General features: G+C 51.5%; 1 protein-coding gene and 1 long non-coding RNA gene across 2 annotated transcripts; one reads left to right on the top strand and one right to left on the bottom strand.

Moving 5' to 3' along the window:
- The first annotated feature begins 662 nt into the window (after positions 1–662).
- On the top strand, positions 663–11,511 carry LOC135179714 (uncharacterized). Its single transcript, XR_010304086.1, has 5 exons — positions 663–914; positions 1,087–1,273; positions 7,923–8,110; positions 10,203–10,357; positions 11,361–11,511. It is a non-coding gene; the product is annotated as an uncharacterized LOC135179714 (long non-coding RNA).
- Positions 8,459–16,520, bottom strand: OTOP2 (otopetrin 2). Its single transcript, XM_064151766.1, has 7 exons — positions 16,467–16,520; positions 15,427–15,855; positions 14,624–14,760; positions 13,937–13,995; positions 13,138–13,271; positions 11,343–12,238; positions 8,459–8,629 (listed from the first exon to the last, which is right to left on the bottom strand). The coding sequence occupies exons 2-7, from the start codon at positions 15,821–15,823 to the stop codon at positions 8,459–8,461; spliced, it is 1,794 nt and encodes a 597-aa protein (XP_064007836.1). The 5' UTR covers positions 15,824–15,855; positions 16,467–16,520.
- Positions 16,521–20,071: the final 3,551 nt, after the last annotated feature.

Consider the following 20,071-nt stretch of genomic DNA (forward strand, 5'->3'; position numbering starts at 1 on the left):
AGGGCTCTAACTCCATCAGGATCGAAGGAAAGAGGCGAGAGACCATAAAGCCAGAAGAATCAGATGGAGACCTCTCCAGCCTGCATCAGCAGGCACTGGAGTGCCCAAACAAGGCTGCACACAGCAGCTGCTGCCACAGACCTACCCTGCTGACCCTGTAGCCGTGTGCTGCTGGAAGCCGCCAAGCCCCAGCCTTCACCTAAGCCAAGCCCCAGCTCTTACCTTCCCGCAGCCTTCCCAGTGGGAGCAGCTCCTGGCACAGCCTCCGTTAGCCCCAACGTTAGAGCCACTCTCTGGAGTTCCACCAGGGTTCCTGGGAGTCTTCCCAACAGACCAAAGCACTTGGCTAAAGCAGCCAGGACTGCTTCTCACTGAGTGCAGCCTCTGCTCCTAGCCCATTGATTTATTCTTTCCCCCCTCCTTGTTTACTTTGGGTCTATTATTGTCATTACCTTAATTACTCAGTGAGAAGCTCTCTGCTCTGCCAAGGGCAGCCAATAGGGATCGGCTGCTTTATTCACTCACTGGGTTGCCCCATGCCAACGGCCTCAGCAAAGAATCTGCCAACTGGTAAAACCACAAGCTGTGGTGACTAATTTGTGCCACGGCTGGGGTGAGTGAAGAGCTAATCTCCTGGCACAGGCTTGTACTGGGAGTGCTTGGCCACATTGCTCTGTCTAGAATCCACCTGAGGTCCCAAATCCCTTGGGTTTAGGTAGACCCTAAGGTTTTGGTTGGGGTTTTTTTTCCTCATATGTGTCTTTACTTTGTACTCTTATCCAGGGCATAGGTACCCAAACTGACCCAAGATGGCAAAACTCACAGTCCAGCCTAGGTGCAGGGAAGATGCCAATTTGATGACCTTCTGGCAGAAAGGTTGTTTCCCTGACTTTCAAAAAAGGGTCTGTGTTGTGGTGAGTTTATTTCTCCCCAGGGGAGGGATCTCCCCTAACCCGGGACAGGGGGTGATAGTTACAAACTATTAATGCTGACTTAACAGGACTGTGCAAACCTCACAGGCTCAGCTGTGTGGGGTCAGGGATGCTTTTGGTTCAAGCTGTGCTGTCCCCATCCTCTTGCCTGCAGGGCAACCTGACTTCTGTCTTGGGACTTCGTGGTAAACTGATCACAGAATGTTAGGGGCCAGAGGGACTTTGAAGGCTCATCCAGTCCAACCCCCTACCAGAGCAGGATCACCCAGAGCAGATCACACAGGAACACAACCAGACTGCTCTTGAATATCTCCAGAGAGGGAGACTCCACAATGCCTCTGGTAAGCCTGTTCCAGTGTTCTGTCACCCTCACAGTGAAAAAATTCTTCCTCATGTTTAAATGAAACTTCCACTGCCTCTGGTTTTGTGGCTGGCCACAGGGATTTGGTGTTCAGGCTGAGCTGGTGAGCCTAGAGGGTCCATCGGGAGACAACAGCTCTCCGTGGAAGGGATCATTTGTGTGCCCCAGGATGAACTCCTACGCCCTGGGGTTCTTGCAGCTAGCAAAGCTATGTGAGCTGAGAGGTCAGAAAACGTTTTTCAAGGAGCTGATTAGGGCTAGGAGTGGGTGGGGGAGCACAGGTTATCGGGTATGGGGATGTGACGAAAGGGCAGGAAAACAAGAGTGAAAGGGGCCCTGCTGGCTGAAAACACCCTCAGTGCGCCTTGGTCGTGTTTAATGCCTGCCAACACACCACTTGTGTTTAATGTCTGACCTGGCCCTGCTGTGGAGGAGCCTGGGCTCTGAGCTGGGCAGGTTTCTGTGAGTACCCAAGGCTGGAGTTGTTCTGCCTTTCAACAAAGCATCAGCATCTTCAGCCTGCTTGGATGACCACATCCTCGTGCTTGGATGCTTTGGGGTCCCCTGAGTGGAGTCAGGCCCTCCTCTGGGTGCCTGGCTCTACTTCATACCCCATTCCAGAGCTTAGCAGAGAGATTTGGTGGCCTCTTTGTTGAACAAAGCAAACAATTTCCATGTGAGACTTGAACAAAGCTGGCTCGTTTTCAGTTGCTGGGTCCTAAACTGGAGTCAAGGTGCAGAACTGGGGAGTGGAGTCCAGGAGACTGATTAAATCTGGGGGAAGAGAAGTTTGTGTGAAATTAGAGGGTTTTGCTTTAAAGATCAGCCTGAAACTGAACCACAGAATCTTAGAACAGTTTGGGTTGGAAGGCATCTTAAAGATCATCTAGTTCCAACCCCTCTGTCATGGGCAGGGGCACCTTCTGCTAGTCTAGGTCACTCAAGAACCTGTACAACCTGTCCTTGAACATCTCCAGGGAGGGGGCATCCAGAACCTCCCTGGGCAACCTATTCCAGCATCTCCCCACCCTCACTGTAAGGAATTTCTTCCTCATCTCCAGTCTGTATTTCCCCTCCTTAAACTATAATCCATCCCCTCTCATCCTATCACCACAAGCCCTTGTAAAAAAGTCCTTTCTCAGCATTTTTTGTCAACCCTTTCAGGTACTGGAGGGCTGCTCTAAGGTCCCCCAGTGCCTTCTCTATAACATTGGGGTCTGCAGTGCCCCAGTCTAACTCTTAGGGTCTTCTGTGCCCCGGTGGTTGTTGCCAAGGGGGCTCTGCATCTAGGCTGCAAAGAAGAGGCATCCTTCCTTGTCTGTCTCGCTTTGGAGCCCGGATGGAACCCAGAGGAGTTGTGAAGCCCTGGGAGACCACTTAATCCTCCTCATTTGGCCTCTCTGTTGAAGAAGAGCAGCTGCTTAATTGGAATGTATTGACACCAGCTTACCCAGGTCATTAAGTGAGCAGGCGTGCAGGAGAGGGGCGCTGCGGGGAGAGGGTGAGCGGGACTGCCGGGATCGATCCCATAAATCACTGCCCCGCAGAAGCTGCCTTCACTCGGAGGCTGGGAGCAGGCTGCTGAAGGCTGGGAGCGATGTTTGCCCCGCTGCTATCAGCACTGTGCTTATTAATGGCCTTATCTGTGTGCTTCCCTGCAATAACACCCAGGCTGGGCCCAAGCGGATCTGTAAACAGGGAGCAAGGAGGCTTGTGGCCAGCCGCTGTGTTTGCCCAGCGGCCGGAGGAGTGCCGCACGCCCCGCGGCTCCCACGCCCTGCCCTTCTCTGGTGGCGTCCGGCGAGGGGGCTGAGGAGGGAGCAGCTGCTTTTGGGGTGGGTGGGAAGGACAGCCTTGGCCAACATTAGTCCAATGTGGTCGTGGAGCTCGCTGGAGGCGTTCAAAGCCAGGTTGGATCAGGTCTTGAGCAACCTGGTCTAGAGGGAGATGTCTGTGCCCATGACAGGAGGGTTGGAATTGGATGATCTTCAAGGTCCCTTCCAACCCAAACGATTCTATGGTTCTCTGAAGATGGGTGAGGGGAAGCCATGGTGCTGTGCCTTGATGCAGGGTGTGTGTGCTGGCTCTGTTCATGATCATGTCTAGAGCAGAAGTCTTGTGAGAGGGGGACTGAGATTGTTCATCCTGGAGAAAAGGAGGCTGAAAGGAGACCTCATTGCTCTCTACAGCTCCCCGAAAGGAGATTGGAGTGAGCTGGGGGTTGGTCTCTTCTCCTCAGTGTCAAGCAATAGAATGAGAGGAAATGGCCTCAGGTTGCACCAGGGGAGGTTTAGATTGGAGATTAGGAAAAAATTCTTTGCTGCAAGAGTGGTCAGGGACTGGAACAAGACTGTCCGGGGAGGTGATGGAGTCACCACCCCTGGGGAGGGAGGTTCAAGAAACCTGTGGCCATGGCATTTTAGGACATGGTTCAATGACCATGGTGGTGTTAGGTTGACAGTTGGATTTGATCTTTCAGGTCTCCTCCAACCAAAACTATTCCATGATTCTATTGCTCTTGATGCAGGTTGCTTCGGCCTCCTGCCTGAGTGGAGTTGCTCCTTCCTCCAAGGAGCACTGTCTCAGTCCCTGGGAAGTGCCTGCTCCAGCCCCTGCCCTAGCTTCCAGCACACCTCCCAGCCAGTCCTGCTCGCAGTCTGCGCCTTGCCTTGCGCTGCAAGCCCATCAGCCTTGTGACCTTCTCCATGCATCACTTTCCAGCTGCTGCTCTGACAGATAATAATTAACTTGGATTCCTCCCCTGTCCCTGACACACCTCAGAGCAAATCACTCAGATAAAAGGCTTTTGATTTTTTTTTCTCTTCTGCTCCCCTAATAAAACAAAACTCGCCCTCAAATAACAAATGATTAAGAAGCAGAGGAGTGGATGTGAAACTGGTAGTGGTGGGATGATGACTCAGTTCTGGCCTTGGCTGTGGCCTTCCCTGCTTTTTTTTTTTGAGCAGTAATTTCTGATCTCCTGCTCTTTACCCCATTCTGCTTCTTGCTGTTCTCCCTTGCACTGTAAACCTCAGGCCTGGGTCTGAACTGGGACTTTTTTAGCACTCACACAGTGGGTCAAATCCTGGGCCTGGACCTGCAGGTCTGATGCTTCCTAGGCTCAACCAGAGCTGGATTCTTAACCCTGGCATCAAATGAGGAGTGATTTTTATTTAATTAGTGGGATTCAGTGCTCCTATCAGAGCCCTGCAAGTACAGCAGGTCCTCAGATCCCTGGGAGACCAAGGAGGTTTTTACTGCAAGGGATTTGTCCCAGAGAGGCTTTATACCAGAGACTGGAAGCTTCCATCAGACACACAAGCCCCAGGGCAGCCCTTTTTCTTTCCTGTAGCTCTTGATTTTTGGTGGACACCACCTAAACAGTCACCTTGAGGCACAGCATTGTCTTGGCTCCATAACTGGTACAACGACAGGAGCACTCAGCAGGATGCTGCTGGTGGCCTCGGGGCCCAGCTTCATTCTCTGCTCTGGTACAAGCTTTGTGTTCACTCAGCTCCTGTGCCTCAATTTCTCCCCTTCCAGGTGTGGAAGGTGGAGCTGCCAGCAGTGCTTTTCTGCAGGAGTATGTCATGAGGACATCTCTCCTATGAAGAATGGCTGAGAGCCCTGGGGCTGTTTAGTCTGGAGAAGAGAAAGCTGAGAGGGGATCTGATCAGTGTCTATGAATATCTGAGGGGTGGGAGTCAAGGTGAAGGTGTCAGGCTCTTTTTGGTGGTACTCAGTGATAGGACAAGGAGCAATAGGTAAAAGCTGGAACTGTGAGGGTGACAGAACACTGGAGCAGGCTGCTTTGCTGTTGTGGAGTCTCCTTCTCTGCCCATCTGAATGTGTTCCTGTGTAACCTGCCCTAGGTGATCCTGCTTTGGCAGGGGGCTTGGACTCAATCTCTGGAGGACTCTTCCAACCCCTAATGTTCTGTGATCTGTGTGATTCTGTGTCTGTGGGAGGTCAAAGGACCAGGTGGGACCTGCTCACGTTACTCAGATGCTCTACATTTGGAGTGTTCTCCCCTTGCACAGATTTCTCCATTAGGGAGAGATATCTCACTCTTACAGTGGGCTATGAGGAGATATGTCCCAGGTCTTCACTAAAGTCCCCTCCTAGTGAAGGGAGAAGTGATGGAGCAGCCAGCATCACCTGGCTGCTTCACCCAGCAGCTCAGAGGCCCAGAAGAGCATGGTCTGTGTGGCTAGGATGTGGCTGTGCCTGCTCTGGCAACACACTGGATGTAGGTGGCAACCCGGGACACTGGCTGTGCTGAGGAGCTGCCCAGGGACATTTGGATGATTCTCCACCAGCCTTGTAGAGCTCTGCTTTGCACAATTAACTGACTCTGAGCTGATATCTTCCAGCAGGCAGCTCCTGAGCCGTGTTTACTGTGAAGCTCTCTTAGGGTTTGGGGTTTGAGTTTCTTTGTTGCTTTTTGGACTTGTGGGTGCTCACTTTCCCTCTGTCCCCTTTCTCTGGGTATATAGACAGGATCTGCTGATGGATACACGTGGCTGGAGGGCAGAAGAAGAACACAGCCCTCGTTTGGAACTCTGCCTTTGCAGCCTGAGGAAGGCTTAGGTTAGCAAGGGGTCCTTGTGGAGCTTGTGCTGTCCCCAGGGCATTTTGGCGGAATCAACCAAGTTGGAAAAGACCTTTGAGATCATTGAGTCCAACCTATCACCTAATACCTTCTAATTAACTAAACCATGGCACTAAGTGCCTCCTCCAGGGATGTGACTCCACCACCTCCCCAGGCAGCCCATTCCAATGCCAATCACTCTTGCTGTGAAGAGCTTCTTCTCATCCCAGTATGATTCCTTGTGCATGGATGTTGTGATTCTGCTGGCTCACTACATTGGACCTTTAGCTTTGGGCTTATTACCTGCCTCAGTACTGCTGGGGGTTCTCCTTAAACCTATCCTGGGTTTATTTAGCCCCAGAAGTGCCCTGGCAATTGCTGTCCTGAACAAAAGGGCAGTGCAAACTCTACCCTGCCTGGCTTGATGAGCTCAACCCTGGGAACCTAGGAGCAAGCATTAACAAGAGCACGTGGGAGGAAACCCCAGTGTGCCCACCAGGAACAGAGCAGGTGATTTAAAGCCTTTTCTGCCCCTGTCAGAGCTCAGCAGCTTGGATTAGAACAACGTGCAGGGGGGCTGTAAGTAAGGCTGATGTCTGAGCACCATTTGCATCTCTTTTCTGCCTTAGTCTGTGACTCCTGCAGTTGAAATGAAAAAGGCTTTTGTTTTGGGAGAGGTGAGGTTTCTAGGCACAGATTGTATCTTTCCCAGATCAATAGGGAAAAACAGAACCAGCAGTAGCTTCTCTGGTCCTGCTCTGGCAGGGGGGTTTGGCTGGAAGTTCTCTAGAGGTCACTTCCAACCCCTAGCATCCTGTGGTCCTGTGACCCAGACCTTTGCAGGGTTGGTGGGGCTGGAAGAGGCCACCTGGAAAGACTTGGCCCACTCTAGAGATGCTGGATCAGTGCAGCCCTTGGGGGGCAGGGGAAATCAGGGTTTACCCCATCTTCTACCCACCCCAGGGCAAGCCAGCTGGCAGGCAGGCCAGCTGGAGGCACTGGTGCCTTCTGGTTTGGTGATCTAAGTTTGGAGGGGAAAGGTGGTTTGATACTAGCCTGGGCCATCAGGTGGAAAACTACATCTCTCCATCTCAAGTATCATCATTTCCATTTATTTTCTTTTTTTCCTTTGATGGATGCACACAGGTCCATAGGAGCAGGCTTTGATGATTTCTTGCACCTCTGCAGTGTTCTTTATTGGGCTGATAAACCCTGATGGGACAATAAACCATTTATTGGAACCATAAACTCTGATGTCTCAGGGCACAGACCAAGCTCAGCTACACCATTTTGGTATGGCAGTGTGAGCTCCTTGAGGCTGTGCTTGGACTCTGAGCACAGCAAAGGGGCCCATTTCTACTTCCTGCAGCTCAGGAATCCTCTTCTGAAAGCCCCCTCAATCATACAGTGGTTCATGGAGAGCTGCAGGCACCCAGAAACCTGTGTCTGGGCCCTGCTGCCACATGCCCTGGGGCTGTGCTTACAGCCTCAAAGCACACACAGGGCTGAGGGTGCAGCTCAAGCATCCCTTCAGAGCACAGAGATCAAATTGGTCATGGCATTGCATTGTCTTGATTTCTGTCTTCAGGAGCACAGAAGGTCCCTTCAGGAGTTCAATTTTACAGTGCAAATCAATAAATAACTGTGTACAAAAATGTTCATATATTTAAAAAAAAATCATTATCTCTTAAAAAATAAAAAGGAGAAAAATAAACCCAAATCTCTCTGCCATCCCCCAGACTGTATTGCCCATCTGATCTTTGTGATTCTTGAGCCCTGATTCAGGAAAACTAGGGAGGGGGGAAAAAAGTGTACTTAAAGCAATCCCATATCAGGGCCAGAGGCACAGCTCTCCTGTAGGGATGCTCTGTCCCTTAGGAAGAGGAGGCTGCAGTGAGCAACTGCACTCAGCAGCAGTGATGCCTCCCTGGAAAGGGCTGAAGACAGGGAAGAGTGAAGAGGGAACAGGCAATACAGATGGATGAAAATGTTTCCCAAAGCCTTTGGTGCTCACTGATTTGTTTTCACATCTCTGCAGGGGAGTGATTTCCAACTGGCCGTACCAGAAGTTGAAGTAGTGTCCGTGTCTTTGCCTCCACGCCTGTGTTAACCCCTTGTGCCCTCCGAATCTGGGCACACAGGACAGGCACTGATGGGCCAAGGGTTTTGAGTACCTGCTGGAGACCACATCAGTGGCATGGAGTGAACAGGCTTTTAACAAGGAAGGTGAGTCTGTGCATGACCCAAAAGCAATTACCACGATCCTACTCTGGACACCTTCCTTTTTTAAATCCCTTTTGTGTTTCTTTTTTTCCTCTGTTAAGCTTCCAGAACTTCACACACACACACACACACACACACACGTGCACACACACACACAAGTAGCAAAAATAAAATCTGGGCTATGTTTGGGTGATCTTCCCTGACAGTTCATAAACATCCCAACGCTGTGAGAGGATGAGATCCAGGCAGTGCTGGGGACCCCTGGGCATCTCTGGGCACTCTCCCAGCCCTGGGGGTAGGAAGAAAGTGGATTGCTGGAGGAGGATCTCATCTTCCTTGTAAGAAAGTTCCTTAGGACATGATGTAGACCTCCAACAGACTGGCCACTGCATGCATTCGGTAGAAGATGCTGAAGGGCAGGCAGATGTCCACGATGGCTGGCCACATGGAATCGCCGTAGAAGGTCAGCTCTGTGTCGTTGTCAAACTGGGGCCGGGCACCGAACGCTGGCATGATCCAGAGCTGTTCGAGGGAAGAGGAGAACAGCACTGCAGTGAGAAGGGTGTACTGTGCTCAGTTTTGGGCTCCTCGGTTTAAGAGGGACAGGGGTCTGCTGGTGAGGGTTATGAGGATGTTTAGGGGACTGGAGCACTGCCTGACTAGGAGAGGCTGAGGGACCTGGGGCTGTTTAGTCTGGAGAAGAGAAGACTCAGAGGGGATTTAATAAGTGTTTATAAATATCTGAGGGCTGGGGGTCAGCAGCAGGGGTGGGACAGGCTCTGTTCACTTGCTCCCTGGGATAGGACAAGGAGCATTGGATGGAAGCTACAGCACAGGAGGGTCCAGCTCAACGCAAGGGGGAACTTCTTTGCTTGAACGGTCCCAGAGCACTGGAACAGGCTCCCCAGAGAGGTTGTGGAGTTTCCTTCTTTGGAGACTTTCAAGGCCTGTCTGGATGTGTTCCTGTGTGACCTGAGCTAGATTGTATGTTCCTGCTCTGGCAGGGAGGTTGGACTTGATAATTTCTTTGGGTTCCTTGCAGCCCCCAACATCCTGTGGTCCTGTGTGGCACAGCAAGCACCTCCCATCGCAGCGACCAAGAGATGGGAAAAGAGCAACCTTCTGAGCATGGGACTGTGCCAGGAGCCTGTGTTTCCATTAAGCTCCAGTACGACCTAGTGTTGTACCTTTAGCCCAATTTCCATTTGTGCTCAGAAACATGCCTGAAGCAAGTGCTGAGGCACTCAGCAGGGCAAGAACTTGAGCGTGTTGCATTAGCATGACCCTGTTCAGACTCTTTGGATGGAGCAAGTGTGGGCAGGGCTGAGCTGGCAGCAGCTTAGTCTCCCTGGGCTCTGTTTACACTGCACTCAGAAGCTCAGCACATCTGCCTGGTTGCATGGGGGTTGTCACAGAATCACAGAAAGATCCAGGCTGGAAAAGCCCCTCAGGATCACCAAATCCAACCTATATCCCTACTCTACAAGATTCATCTTAAACCATATCTCTAAGCACCACACCCAAACCACCCTTAAACACATCCAGGGTGGGTGACTCCACCACCTCTCTGGGCAGCTCATTCCAATGCCTGACCACTCTCTCCATGAATATCTTTTTCCTGATGTCCAATCTAAGCCTTCCCAGCCTCAGCTTGAGGCCATTTGCCCTTGTTCTGTTTCCAGCTATCTGTGAGAAGAGACCAGCAGCAGGCTCTCCACAATGTCCCTTCAGGTAGTTGTAGAACTACCTTGTCAGCTTGTTCTCAGTAAGCTTAGGTCTAAAATCAGTTTGAGGCCACGATGTGAGTGACCACCTGAGACTTGGAGGTTCTCTAGAGGCAAGAACCTTCTTCACTGAAAGGATTTTTGAACACTGGAACAGGTTTCCCAGTTTGAATCCCCATGCCTGGAGGTGCTTAGACCCAGAAATGTGGTGCTGAGGGACATGGTTCAGCACCAGGCCTGTCAGAGCTAGAGAATGGTTGGACTCAATGATTTTAAAGGTCACTTCCAGCCAAAATGATTCTGTGATTCTACAGTGAACATGTGTGTGGCTGCTTTGGCTGTGTAGCTGTAACCCTTTGTGTCTTTTACAGGTGACTGTGGTCCCCTGGCTGTTCACAAAAGTGGAAACCCTAAATGTGACCAGTTTCTCCTCACAGAAACTGGGGTCAGCCTTTGGGCTCCTAGGCCGTGGGTTTTGAGAAGAGACATGCTGTCATCTCTCAAGAACACCCAGGCTTCACCTCAGGTATTTGTCACTTCATGTCCTTTCTTTGGGGGCTTAAAGGGAGGGTTCAGTGTCTCCTGTTGCTTTAACAAGTTCTCTTACACATCCTCCAATGCCAGCTGAAACACTGAAACTGATTTTTCTCCTGTACCCATCAATTGTATTATCTGATATTCTGGTGATAAGCAACAGGTCCGTCAGCATAGCCCAAAATGTCCCAGCTCAGAGCAGCTGCTCTTGCTTTGAAGTGACAAGGGAGTGCCATCTCTCCACCCATTCTTTGTGAGTGTGCTGTCTGTGTGGTGGAGGCACAGAAGTAACTGGCTGTGTGTGGGGAGCATCCTCTCCTTCACAGACACCTCACAGAATCACAGCATCCCAGCAGGGTGAGGGTTGGGAGGCAGCAATAAGTTCTACACCATGAGAGTGGTGAGACCCTGGAATGGGTTGCCCAAGGTGGAAGCCTCATCCCTGGAGGTGTTTAAGGCCAGGCTGGATGAGGCTCTAGACAGCCTGATCTAGTGTGAGGTGTTCCTGCCCATGGCAGCAGGGTTGGAACTGGATGATCCTTGTCACCCCTTCCAACCTTGACTGATGCTGTGATTCTATGACCTCCAGAGATCACAGCATGGTTTAGGTTGGAAGGGACCTCGAAGATCATCAGTTCCAATCCCTGCCATAGGCAGGGACACAAAGATCATGCAGTCCAACCACCATGCCAAAGCAGGGTCACCCACAGCAGACTGCCTGGAGTCACAGTGGCCAGGTGGGTTTGGAATTCCTCTGGGCAGCCTGCTCCAGGGCTCCAGCACCCTTGCAGCAAAGAAGTTTCTCCTCATGTTGAGGTGGAACTTCCTGTGCTCCAGTTGCCTCTCATCCCATCTCAGGGCACCACTGCAAACAGACTGTCCCCTTCTTCTTGACGCTCACCTTTAGCGTATTCCCTGTGCTGCTTGCCTCCCTCCCCCCAGCCCTGACAAGGGTTCTTCTCTCTGCTTGTACTCACTATGATGTTGCTCAGCAGGAGGAACATGGAGATCTCCTTTAAGAACTTCCTCCTCCAGTTCATCTTCTTGGGGGCGGTGAGGGACCGCACGAGGTCGGAAGGGTGGGTGGCTTCCGCGCCAGGAGCAGCACCTGGGGACAAGGTGCCGCCGCCGCCGCCGTCGGGCACGCGGAGGGACACTGCGTTGATGTTGACAAAGGTGAGTCCATAGAGGTCCTTCTGGCGAGCCTCACGCTTGTGGTCCTCCTTGGGGGGCTGCCGGTGGAGGCCCTCGATAATGAAGATGTTCTGGAAGGTGTGCTGGGCAATCATGAGGAGGGCATAGGTGAGGTTGAGCGCACTGATAGCGTCCCTTGGCGTGCTGGCCACGATGGCCACGATGGAGTAGTAGGAGATGGCATACTGCCCCAGGGCTGCACCCATCAGCAGGGCCACGTCCAGGGTCCTGGTGGGGTTCTTGTGCCGATCCATGTCTCTCTTGTCAAAGCGGTAGATGACAGAGCCGCCGATGCAGACCAGAGACATCAGGCCCAGGCAGGCAATGTTGAAGATATAGTACATGGTGAGGGCTTGGCCCTTCTTGCTGGACTCAGTGCTGGAGTTTACCTGCACCTCATAAAGAATGAGGACTCCCAAACCACTCACCAGAGTGATGAGGCCCAACATGATGCCTACAAAGAAGGTCCTGCGGAAAAGCCTGAACTTCAGGCGTTGAATGTGGTGGGAGTGGTGGTCTATGAAGCGTCCAACGTTCTTCCACATCACGTAGACCATGGCAGAGGCAAAGAGGCTGTACTCGATGTTAAAGGGGTACAGCCAGAAGTAGCCATTCTTGAAGATCTGGCAGATTTGGCTGTTGCAGTTGCACTCTTCAGCTGAGCTGCTTCTTATTCCCGCTGAAACCAGACAGAACCACAAAGATGCAGAGACATCAAAACACAAAGCCAGAACTTGTTAGCAGCCCTAAAGAATGGATACTTAGGGTCAGTGAAAAGCAAGACCAAGGTCAGAGAAACACCTGACCACTTCGACAAGAAGGACACTTCAGCTTTGTGGCACTCATGTTCTTTCTGAAGAAGTTAGGTGGCTGATTAAATCTTCCCCCCCCTCCCTTTTCCTGCTTTATTCCCATTCCTTTCAGGGCCTTTCACCTTTCTGGCTCTTCATTTTAAGAAATCACAGTATTATCAGGGGTGGAAGAGACCTCACAGATCATCAAGTCCAACCCTTTACCACAGAGCTCAAGGCTAGACCATGGCACCAAGTGCCACGTCCAACCTTGCCTTGAACAGCCCCAGGGACGGCGACTCCACCACCTCCCCGGGCAGCCCATTCCAGTGTCCAATGACTCTCTCAGTGAAGAACTTTCTCCTCACCTCAAGCTTAAATTTCCCCTGACATAGCTTGAGGCTGTGTCCTCTCATTCTGGTGCTGGCCACCTGAGAGAAGAGAGCAACCTCCTCCTGGCCACAACCACCCTTCAGGTAGTTGTAGACAGCAATAAGGTCACCCCTGAGCCTCCTCTTCTCCAGGCTAAATGAATCATAGAATCACAGAACCATAGAATTGTTTTGGTTGGAAAAGACTTCTAAGATGGAAAAGACCTCTAAGATCATTGAGTCCAACCATCAACCTAATATTCTCAACATTCAGACCTGGGTTTTAATATGCCAGCTCTGTTAAGGGAATCTTCAGCTCTACTCTTCTGAAAAGGGACAAAATCTGACTTGCAAAACCACTTTCTACCTCGGGGGTCCCTCCCTGGACTGGCTGGCTTCATAAATGGACAGCTTACCTCTCAGGAACCATCTGTAGAGTTCATCTGTCATGTTCTTCTTCAGCTTTGAATGTGCTTTGTGAACAGACTCATCTGTCACTGCTGACATCCACACTGCCAGGTTTGTAGTCAGTGTTAGCATCAAGCCACACCTGCAGAGGAAAGAGAAGGTTCAGCAGATTAAAGCAGTGGCTCTAGGCTGTGTTGTTATTGTCCCTGTTATGGATGTACACATGTCCAGAGGGACTGCAGGAGCTGCCTGAAGTGGTGCAAGGACTCAGGTGGTCAAGACCAGGAATCCTGACCCTTGCTTTGTTGCTCTTTCTCTCATCCTATCTTCTCTTCATGCTCATGAGGATCAGCAAAGCCTGATTACACTTGTTGATTTTGGAAGAGCTACCCAACAATGAAGAGATTAATAGGTCTGGATTGATCTCCAGTAGATCCAGTCTTGTGAAAATGGACAAGATCTGGTTTTAGCCTGAGGCTTGCTCACTGTGTCATCATCTTCCCCAGAGAAGCAAAGTCAGCTCTGAATCATTTTATTTAATGCTAATTATTTATTCAACACTAATCTGCTTTGAGTAATGCTTGTGTTTGTGAAGTGAACCCCAACCCTGATAGATCCCCAGGTCATGAGCCTCAGCTGCTGGATCTGGGATCTAAGTTTAGCTGGAGACTGGGCAGGTTTAGTTTTGGCCAGCATTAAGGTGGTGAGATTATCTCCTTGCTGCATCTTAGCTGTGTGAAAGGGCAGTGGCTTTGTGGTGGCCCAGGTCTTCTGGGCCAGGGTGGTTCCAAGAGCAGCAGTGCTCACCTGGTAACGTTCAGGTGTACATGGATGCAGTCTTTGGCAGAGATCCACAGGAAATATGTCTGGCAGGGGCAAGAGAAGAAGTTGTCATTTCCAGCAAAGCAAGAAGGCAAATTGCATCGTTCTGCAAAAAGGATCTCCCTGCTCAGCAGAGAGCAAGCTGGAGCCTCCTTCACCCGGGTCAATAATGCTGGCCACTTGCTGGATGTGGTCTGTTCTTTCTCTGTTCCTCCTGCCCTGTCCCACTGCCATTCTTCTGCCCATGGCCTGGCCTTGTTCCTGTCTAAACTGGTTCTTCTGATCTCTTCCCACTTTGGTATTATCCCAGAGTAGGTGGTCCTCAGTGCAGGTCTTCAAACTGCAGGGCAGTCTCTGTGCCCTGACTGCTCTTCCTCTCTGTTCTTTGTGGGAAAGGAGACCTGGCTGGCTGGGGACTGCTTAGAGTTTGTGACAAAGCATCCTGGCCTAAGCCAAAATGTCACAGGATGGGAACAAGTTGAAATCAATGCCTTAAGGTGAGCTGCCACTGTGGGAAGCTGTCTTGGTTGAAGGGAGATGTGGACTGGACAGGGGCTGAATGCAGCCACTTCTCATGCGTGGAGAGTGAAGCTATGTCCCTGAGATCAGAGCTCCTTCTGCTGGTGGCTCTAACCCCACCTCTCACCAAGACAGAGAACAACTGACTCTCACCTGGACCACCACGAATATTGCTTGCACGATGGGGTAGATGATCTTGATTGCAGACAGGCAGCTGTAGAAGCTCGAGTAGTAGCCTATTTTGAACACATCCATGACAAGGCTGAAAATGGCAAATAGGATCAGGCCTCCTGTTGAGGAACCAAAGTATCTGTGGTTGGACAGATGCATGCACTTGTGGACCACGCAGATAGATGAGAGGAAGAAGAGAACTATTGCTGTGGAGAGCCTTTGCTGCTACCTCCATTTCATTTCTTCTTTGGCATCCAAATTATTTTGGCACCAGAAGAATCAGGCAGTAATTGTGGCTGCAAGGGATTTTCAGTCAGCTCCTTACTCCTGACCGGGGCTGGCAGCTCTTGCAAGAGCTGTGGCAGGGCTGGGAAGGAACCTGGTGTAAAATAGCAAGGGTCCTTGCAGATAAAGGGAGACTTGGCAGTGAAACCAGTGGACAGACCAGGAGCTAACCTTCTGAGGAGGAACTTATTTAATTTAAGGGTGACAGAGCACTGGAACGGGCTGCCCAGATGGGTGGTGGAGTCTCCATCTCTGGAGTCATTCAAAACCCACAGGGACATGTTTCTGTGTGACCTTCTCTAGGTGATTCTGCCTTGGCAGGGGGTTTGGACTCAGCGATCTCCAGAGATCCCTTCCAATCTCTACCATCCTGTGATTCTGTGATGCCATACCCAGCACAGGAGCAGAAGACTCTGCCCCAGCTGGTTGTTGGTTCCCATGTAATAACTGATGTCCACCCTTCACCTCAGCTCCAGCCCTACGCCCCCATGAGCTCCTACCTCGCAACCAGATGGGCCCAGCGTGGGAATCTCTGCAGGGGATAGCATCTGGGCAGCGGGAGGTGCTGACGAGGTAGAAGATGATCCATATGATGACCACCAGCATCATGACAGTCAGCAGGAAGAAGACATCGTAGTCGTGCACGGCGATCTTCTCGAAAGCCCCACTGCTCACCAGCGTGCAGGCCAGCAGGGCCAAGTGCACGGCCAGCAGGATGGAGAACATGCGGCCACCCTTCTTCCACACTTCCTTGGAGGCAGGAGTGGAGTGGGGCTGGTGGCCAAAAGACACGATCTGGCTGGAAGCGAGGCTGGCTTTGTCGTCCTTGTGCCCACAGCCCATGCTGGAGTGGCAGCCTCTGATCTCGTTGTCCTTCCAGGCAGGCTCGTCGGTCATGGTTCGGCTGCTGCTTTAGCTGAGGGTTAGTGCTGTTGGGAGGAGAGCCCCATGAATGAGAGGTGTCACTTCGTTCTGAACAGCCCGGGGCTGGACCAAAGCAGGACATGTGAAGAGGAGGAGAGGAGGTATCAGAGGAAGGGGAAAGGCTGAGACGGGGAGCACAAAAAGAGGCATGATGTCACTTTCAGCTTTTCTGTTCCTGGTTCCCTGAGGGCTCTGTTCTTGCTTAAGATGCATTTGGTTGGGGAGGTCCCAGGACAGATTAAACAAGGCCTGCCTAATTTGTCACTCAACATTTGAGTGTTTATTGATGCAAGATTTTGGAGGAGCACCAGAAAAGCGCAAACAGGATCAAATATCCTGGGGGCAAAGGGCCAGTGTGGTTTGATTTCTGAACGTCACCCACTAAGCACACTTCCTGGCTGAAGAACAGACAGCTGCAAGGTAAGAAAGCCCTGGGAGTCTTTGCAACGTCACAGCATGGTTTGTGGGACCACTTCCTGCAAGAAGGATGTGAGCTAACTCTGCTGTCACTCCCTCTAAACCCCTTTGTTAGTGCCAAGCTTGGGTCTCCATTGATTCTCAATGGAAAGACCAACACAAAGCAAGGTAACCATTCAAACAAAGCTGTGCCACCAACCTGCTCTGCTGCCTGGGATCCAAAGCTCTGCTGTTGCCAGGCTGAGAAGTTTCCCCTGTTGCTGCAGCTTGGTCAGCCAAAGATTTTATACTTGTTGGGATGCCTCTGTGATTTATACCATGTCTGGACCTGACTGCAGTGCTTCATGGGCTTCTCAGAGAGGCTCATGTGATCCATTTTGTGCAATAGCTGATTTGGGGGAAGCAGGAGAGAAATGAAGAGATAAGGGTTATTTACCTGGGGAGGGCACGAGCTGAGCACAGTGCCGACCGCTCAGTCGCAGGGTCATGGTCACCAGAAAGCAAAGCCACGCAACAAAACCATTTCCCCATGCTGCTTCTTTGGGACAAGATGGTTTAAGGGATGGACTTGTCTTTGCTGATGATTTTGGGCTTGGCTTTCTGCTTAACTGAGCACAATAAATATTGTGCCTCACCCTGTGCTATTCCCATCAGGGTGCTCTGTGCCTGGAATGTTTCTGGGGGAAAGGAGAAATTTGCATTCTTAGCTTGTCAAGGCTCAAGCTTTTCCCACCCATGGTGGCAGCAATGAGGAAGGTCTAGCACTAGAGCAGGGCAGGACCTGGGAACTTGAACAGATGTTCCCCTCTGCTGACACGCTGCCTTGAGCATTTCTGGGTGGCATCACCTTTCCCTGGCCCTCAGGAGCTGAACTTCTCTCGAGTTAAAGAAGGAAGTCATGTCACAAAGCCTGGTGCACAGGTGTTGCAAGCATTTGCCAGGTGAGGGGGCAGCTTTTGCTTGACAATTTCTCCTACCCCAGCTGTTAGGGTGAGCCAGGCCAGTTCTATGTGGATAAGGACAGGCTTTATTCCTCCACGAGGATGTCTCTTTTAGAGATGGCCCTGCTCTTAAATGCACACAGAGATGGGGCTGTTTGCTGTGCGTTTGCTCAGTCCCATCCCTGCCTGCTCTCCACTGTGCTCTTTGCAGCACTACAGGGACAGCATCCACCTGAACTGTGTGAGATGGTGAATGGTTAGCCTTGGGAGATCTTTGTGTGTCTTCTTGTGCTGCCACCAGCACTACTGGGGCTGCCCTGCTGGCCTCTGTGGATCCTTGGGGATTCCCCTTGGGGGTGAGTGGTTGATCAGAAATGGCCTCAGGTTGCCTCAGGGAAGGTTCTTTGCTGGACTAGTTCTCAACCACTGCAACAGGCTCCCCAGGGAGGTAGGTGAATCCCCATCCCTGAAGGTGTTTCAAAGAGGCTGAGATGTGGTGCTGAGGGCCATGGTTTAGCACCAGCCTTGGTAGAGTTAGAGAATGGTTGGACTCAATGATCATAAAGGTCTTCTCCAAATGTAATGTTTCTGTCTTTTCTCTATCTGGGAAAGCCCAGATCCCTGTGTGGTGAATCTGTGCTGATAATGATGATTTGCAGAGGCCAAAGGCTGAAAGTCCCCCTGAGCTAAATGCACTGATTTATCCTCCCTCTTTTGTCCTCAGTAGCCAGCAACAGGGCAAAGAGTGTTTACTGTCTCGGGCAATGCTCCCAGTCCCCCCCTGGGAGCCACCATACAGCATAAGAAGCTTAATTAGTAATAATAGAACAATCATCAAATAACCTCAGTAATGAATTACAGACATTATGATGTTGCTTTTCACCTGGAAGGACCCCAAATGCCTCCATCTCTCCTACATCACATCAGCTCTCCCAAGGAGGCTGAGTGGATTAGTACAAACCTGCTGCTGCCAGCAAACCCTGCAGGGAGCAGAACCAATCTCTGGGGCACTTACAGAGGTCCCCAGGCTGCCAAGATGGTGACTCTGTGTGGGTGTCTCAAGGGTTAATCCCTGTGGCTTGTGTGGATGCATCTGGGATCACTTTAGGGCCATCCTGCTGCTTGGGACATTTCTTTGCTTACAAAGATGCATGTAGGTCTGTTTTTTCTCTTCTCTGCTTCTGCCTTTCAGCCTGCCCTCATTTTCCCACTCTTTTCACCTCTCTCACCCATCTGCTGTGCCTCACCCTCTCCAAACCTCATGTACTGTCCTAGAGCCATAGTGACAGCCACAAGGGCCAACCCTGGACATCTCCACCCCCAGAGACAGGGCATGGTAGCCAAAACGCAGAAGAAAGGAGCAAGAAATTGCTCCTCTATGCCAGCCCATCCCAGGGGACACCATTCATTGTATGGTGCAATGTGCTCTGACAGCTTCGTGCTTTGGTCGGTGTCCAGGCTTGGCTTTTTCTCTCCTGACAGCAGAGGGTGCCCAGGGCCTGAGAATCCTTCACTGGAGGCATTGCCTGGGACCACCCAGCTCCCCACAGAGCTCAGCACAGACAGAAGTTCTGTGCCAGCATAACAGACACCAGAGGTCAGATACTGCCTCTGAAGCACTTTACAGTAGAATCATAGAATCAAGCAGGTTGGAAGAGACCTCCAAGCTCATCCAGTCCAACCTAGCACCCAGCCCTATCAATCAACCAGACCATGGCACTAAGTGCCTCACCCAGGCTTCTATTGAACACCTCCAGGGACCTCCGTGGGCAGCCCATTCCAATGCCAATCACTCTCTCTGACAACAGCTTCCTCCTAACATCCAGCCTAGACCTCCCCTGGCACAGCTTGAGACTGTGTCCCCTCGTTCTGTTGCTGATTGCTTGGCAGAAGAGACCAACCCCACCTGGCTACAGCCTCCCTTCAGGTAGTTGTAGACAGCAATGAGGTCTGCCCTGAGCCTCCTCTTCTCCAGGCTGCACACCCCCAGCTCCCTCAGCCTCTCATAGGATTTGTGCTCCAGGCCCCTCCCCAGCTTCATTGCCCTTCTCTGGACACGTTCCAGCACCTCAACATCTCTCTTGAATTGAGGAGCCCAGAACTGGACACAGCACTCAAGGTATGGCCTGACCAGTGCTGAGTACAGGGGCAGAATAACCTCCCCTGTCCTGCTGACCACACTGCTCCTGATGCAGGCCAGGATGCCACTGGATCTCTTGGCCACCTGGGCACACTGCTGGCTCATGTTCAGCTACTATCTACCAGGTCCCTTTCTGCCTGGCTGCTTTCCAGCTGCGCTCTCCCCAGCCTGTAGTGCTGCTTGGGCTTATTGTGGCTGGAGTGTAGGACTCTGCACTTGGCCTTAGTAAATCTCATCCCACTGGCCTCTGCCCACCCATCCAGCCTGGCAAGGTCCAAACTACAGACAGAAGCATGTTTGTTCTGGGGAGGGGGTGGTGGTCTTCTGGTCTCCAAAGAGAGAAAGAGGGTGAGGAAAGGAATTGTTCAACCTATGTGAGTTGCTCTGGCTTATCATGGATTCCTGTTCTGCAGCTGCCCGTTTCCCTGGAAAGCAGTGTCCTGTGGGCACAGGCAGGGTAGTTGGGGCACAGGGATGGTGACAGGGTCTGCTGTTGTCCTCCTAGTGACACTAGGGAGATGCAAATAGCTATATTTCTTTCTCTTCTTTCCCAGGAAAACCTGAGCTGTCAACACCTCTGGTGTTGCTTCAAAATCGGGGGCAGTCACCAGACTGCCTTCCACCATCCCTGCAGGGAGCAGGAGCACCCGTTTTAGGTCCCAGGCTGTTAGACGGGACACTGGGGACTTGTGCTCCATCAGCCTCCTCTGGCTGCTGCTGCCT

The sequence above is a fragment of the Pogoniulus pusillus genome, chromosome 11 (genome assembly GCF_015220805.1).
Source record: "Pogoniulus pusillus isolate bPogPus1 chromosome 11, bPogPus1.pri, whole genome shotgun sequence".
Taxonomy (NCBI): Eukaryota; Metazoa; Chordata; class Aves; order Piciformes; family Lybiidae; genus Pogoniulus; species Pogoniulus pusillus.

Excerpts from the sequence above, each read along its gene's own strand:
- OTOP2 (XM_064151766.1), bottom strand. The coding sequence starts at position 15,823 with ATGACCGACGAGCCTGCCTGGAAGGACAACGAGATCAGAGGCTGCCAC. Across the intron at positions 13,272-13,936 it reads GTACACCTGAACGTTACCAG|GTGTGGCTTGATGCTAACAC; the intron begins GTGAGCACTGCT and ends TTTCCTCTGCAG. Across the intron at positions 12,239-13,137 it reads CTACAGATGGTTCCTGAGAG|CGGGAATAAGAAGCAGCTCA; the intron begins GTAAGCTGTCCA and ends GTCTGGTTTCAG.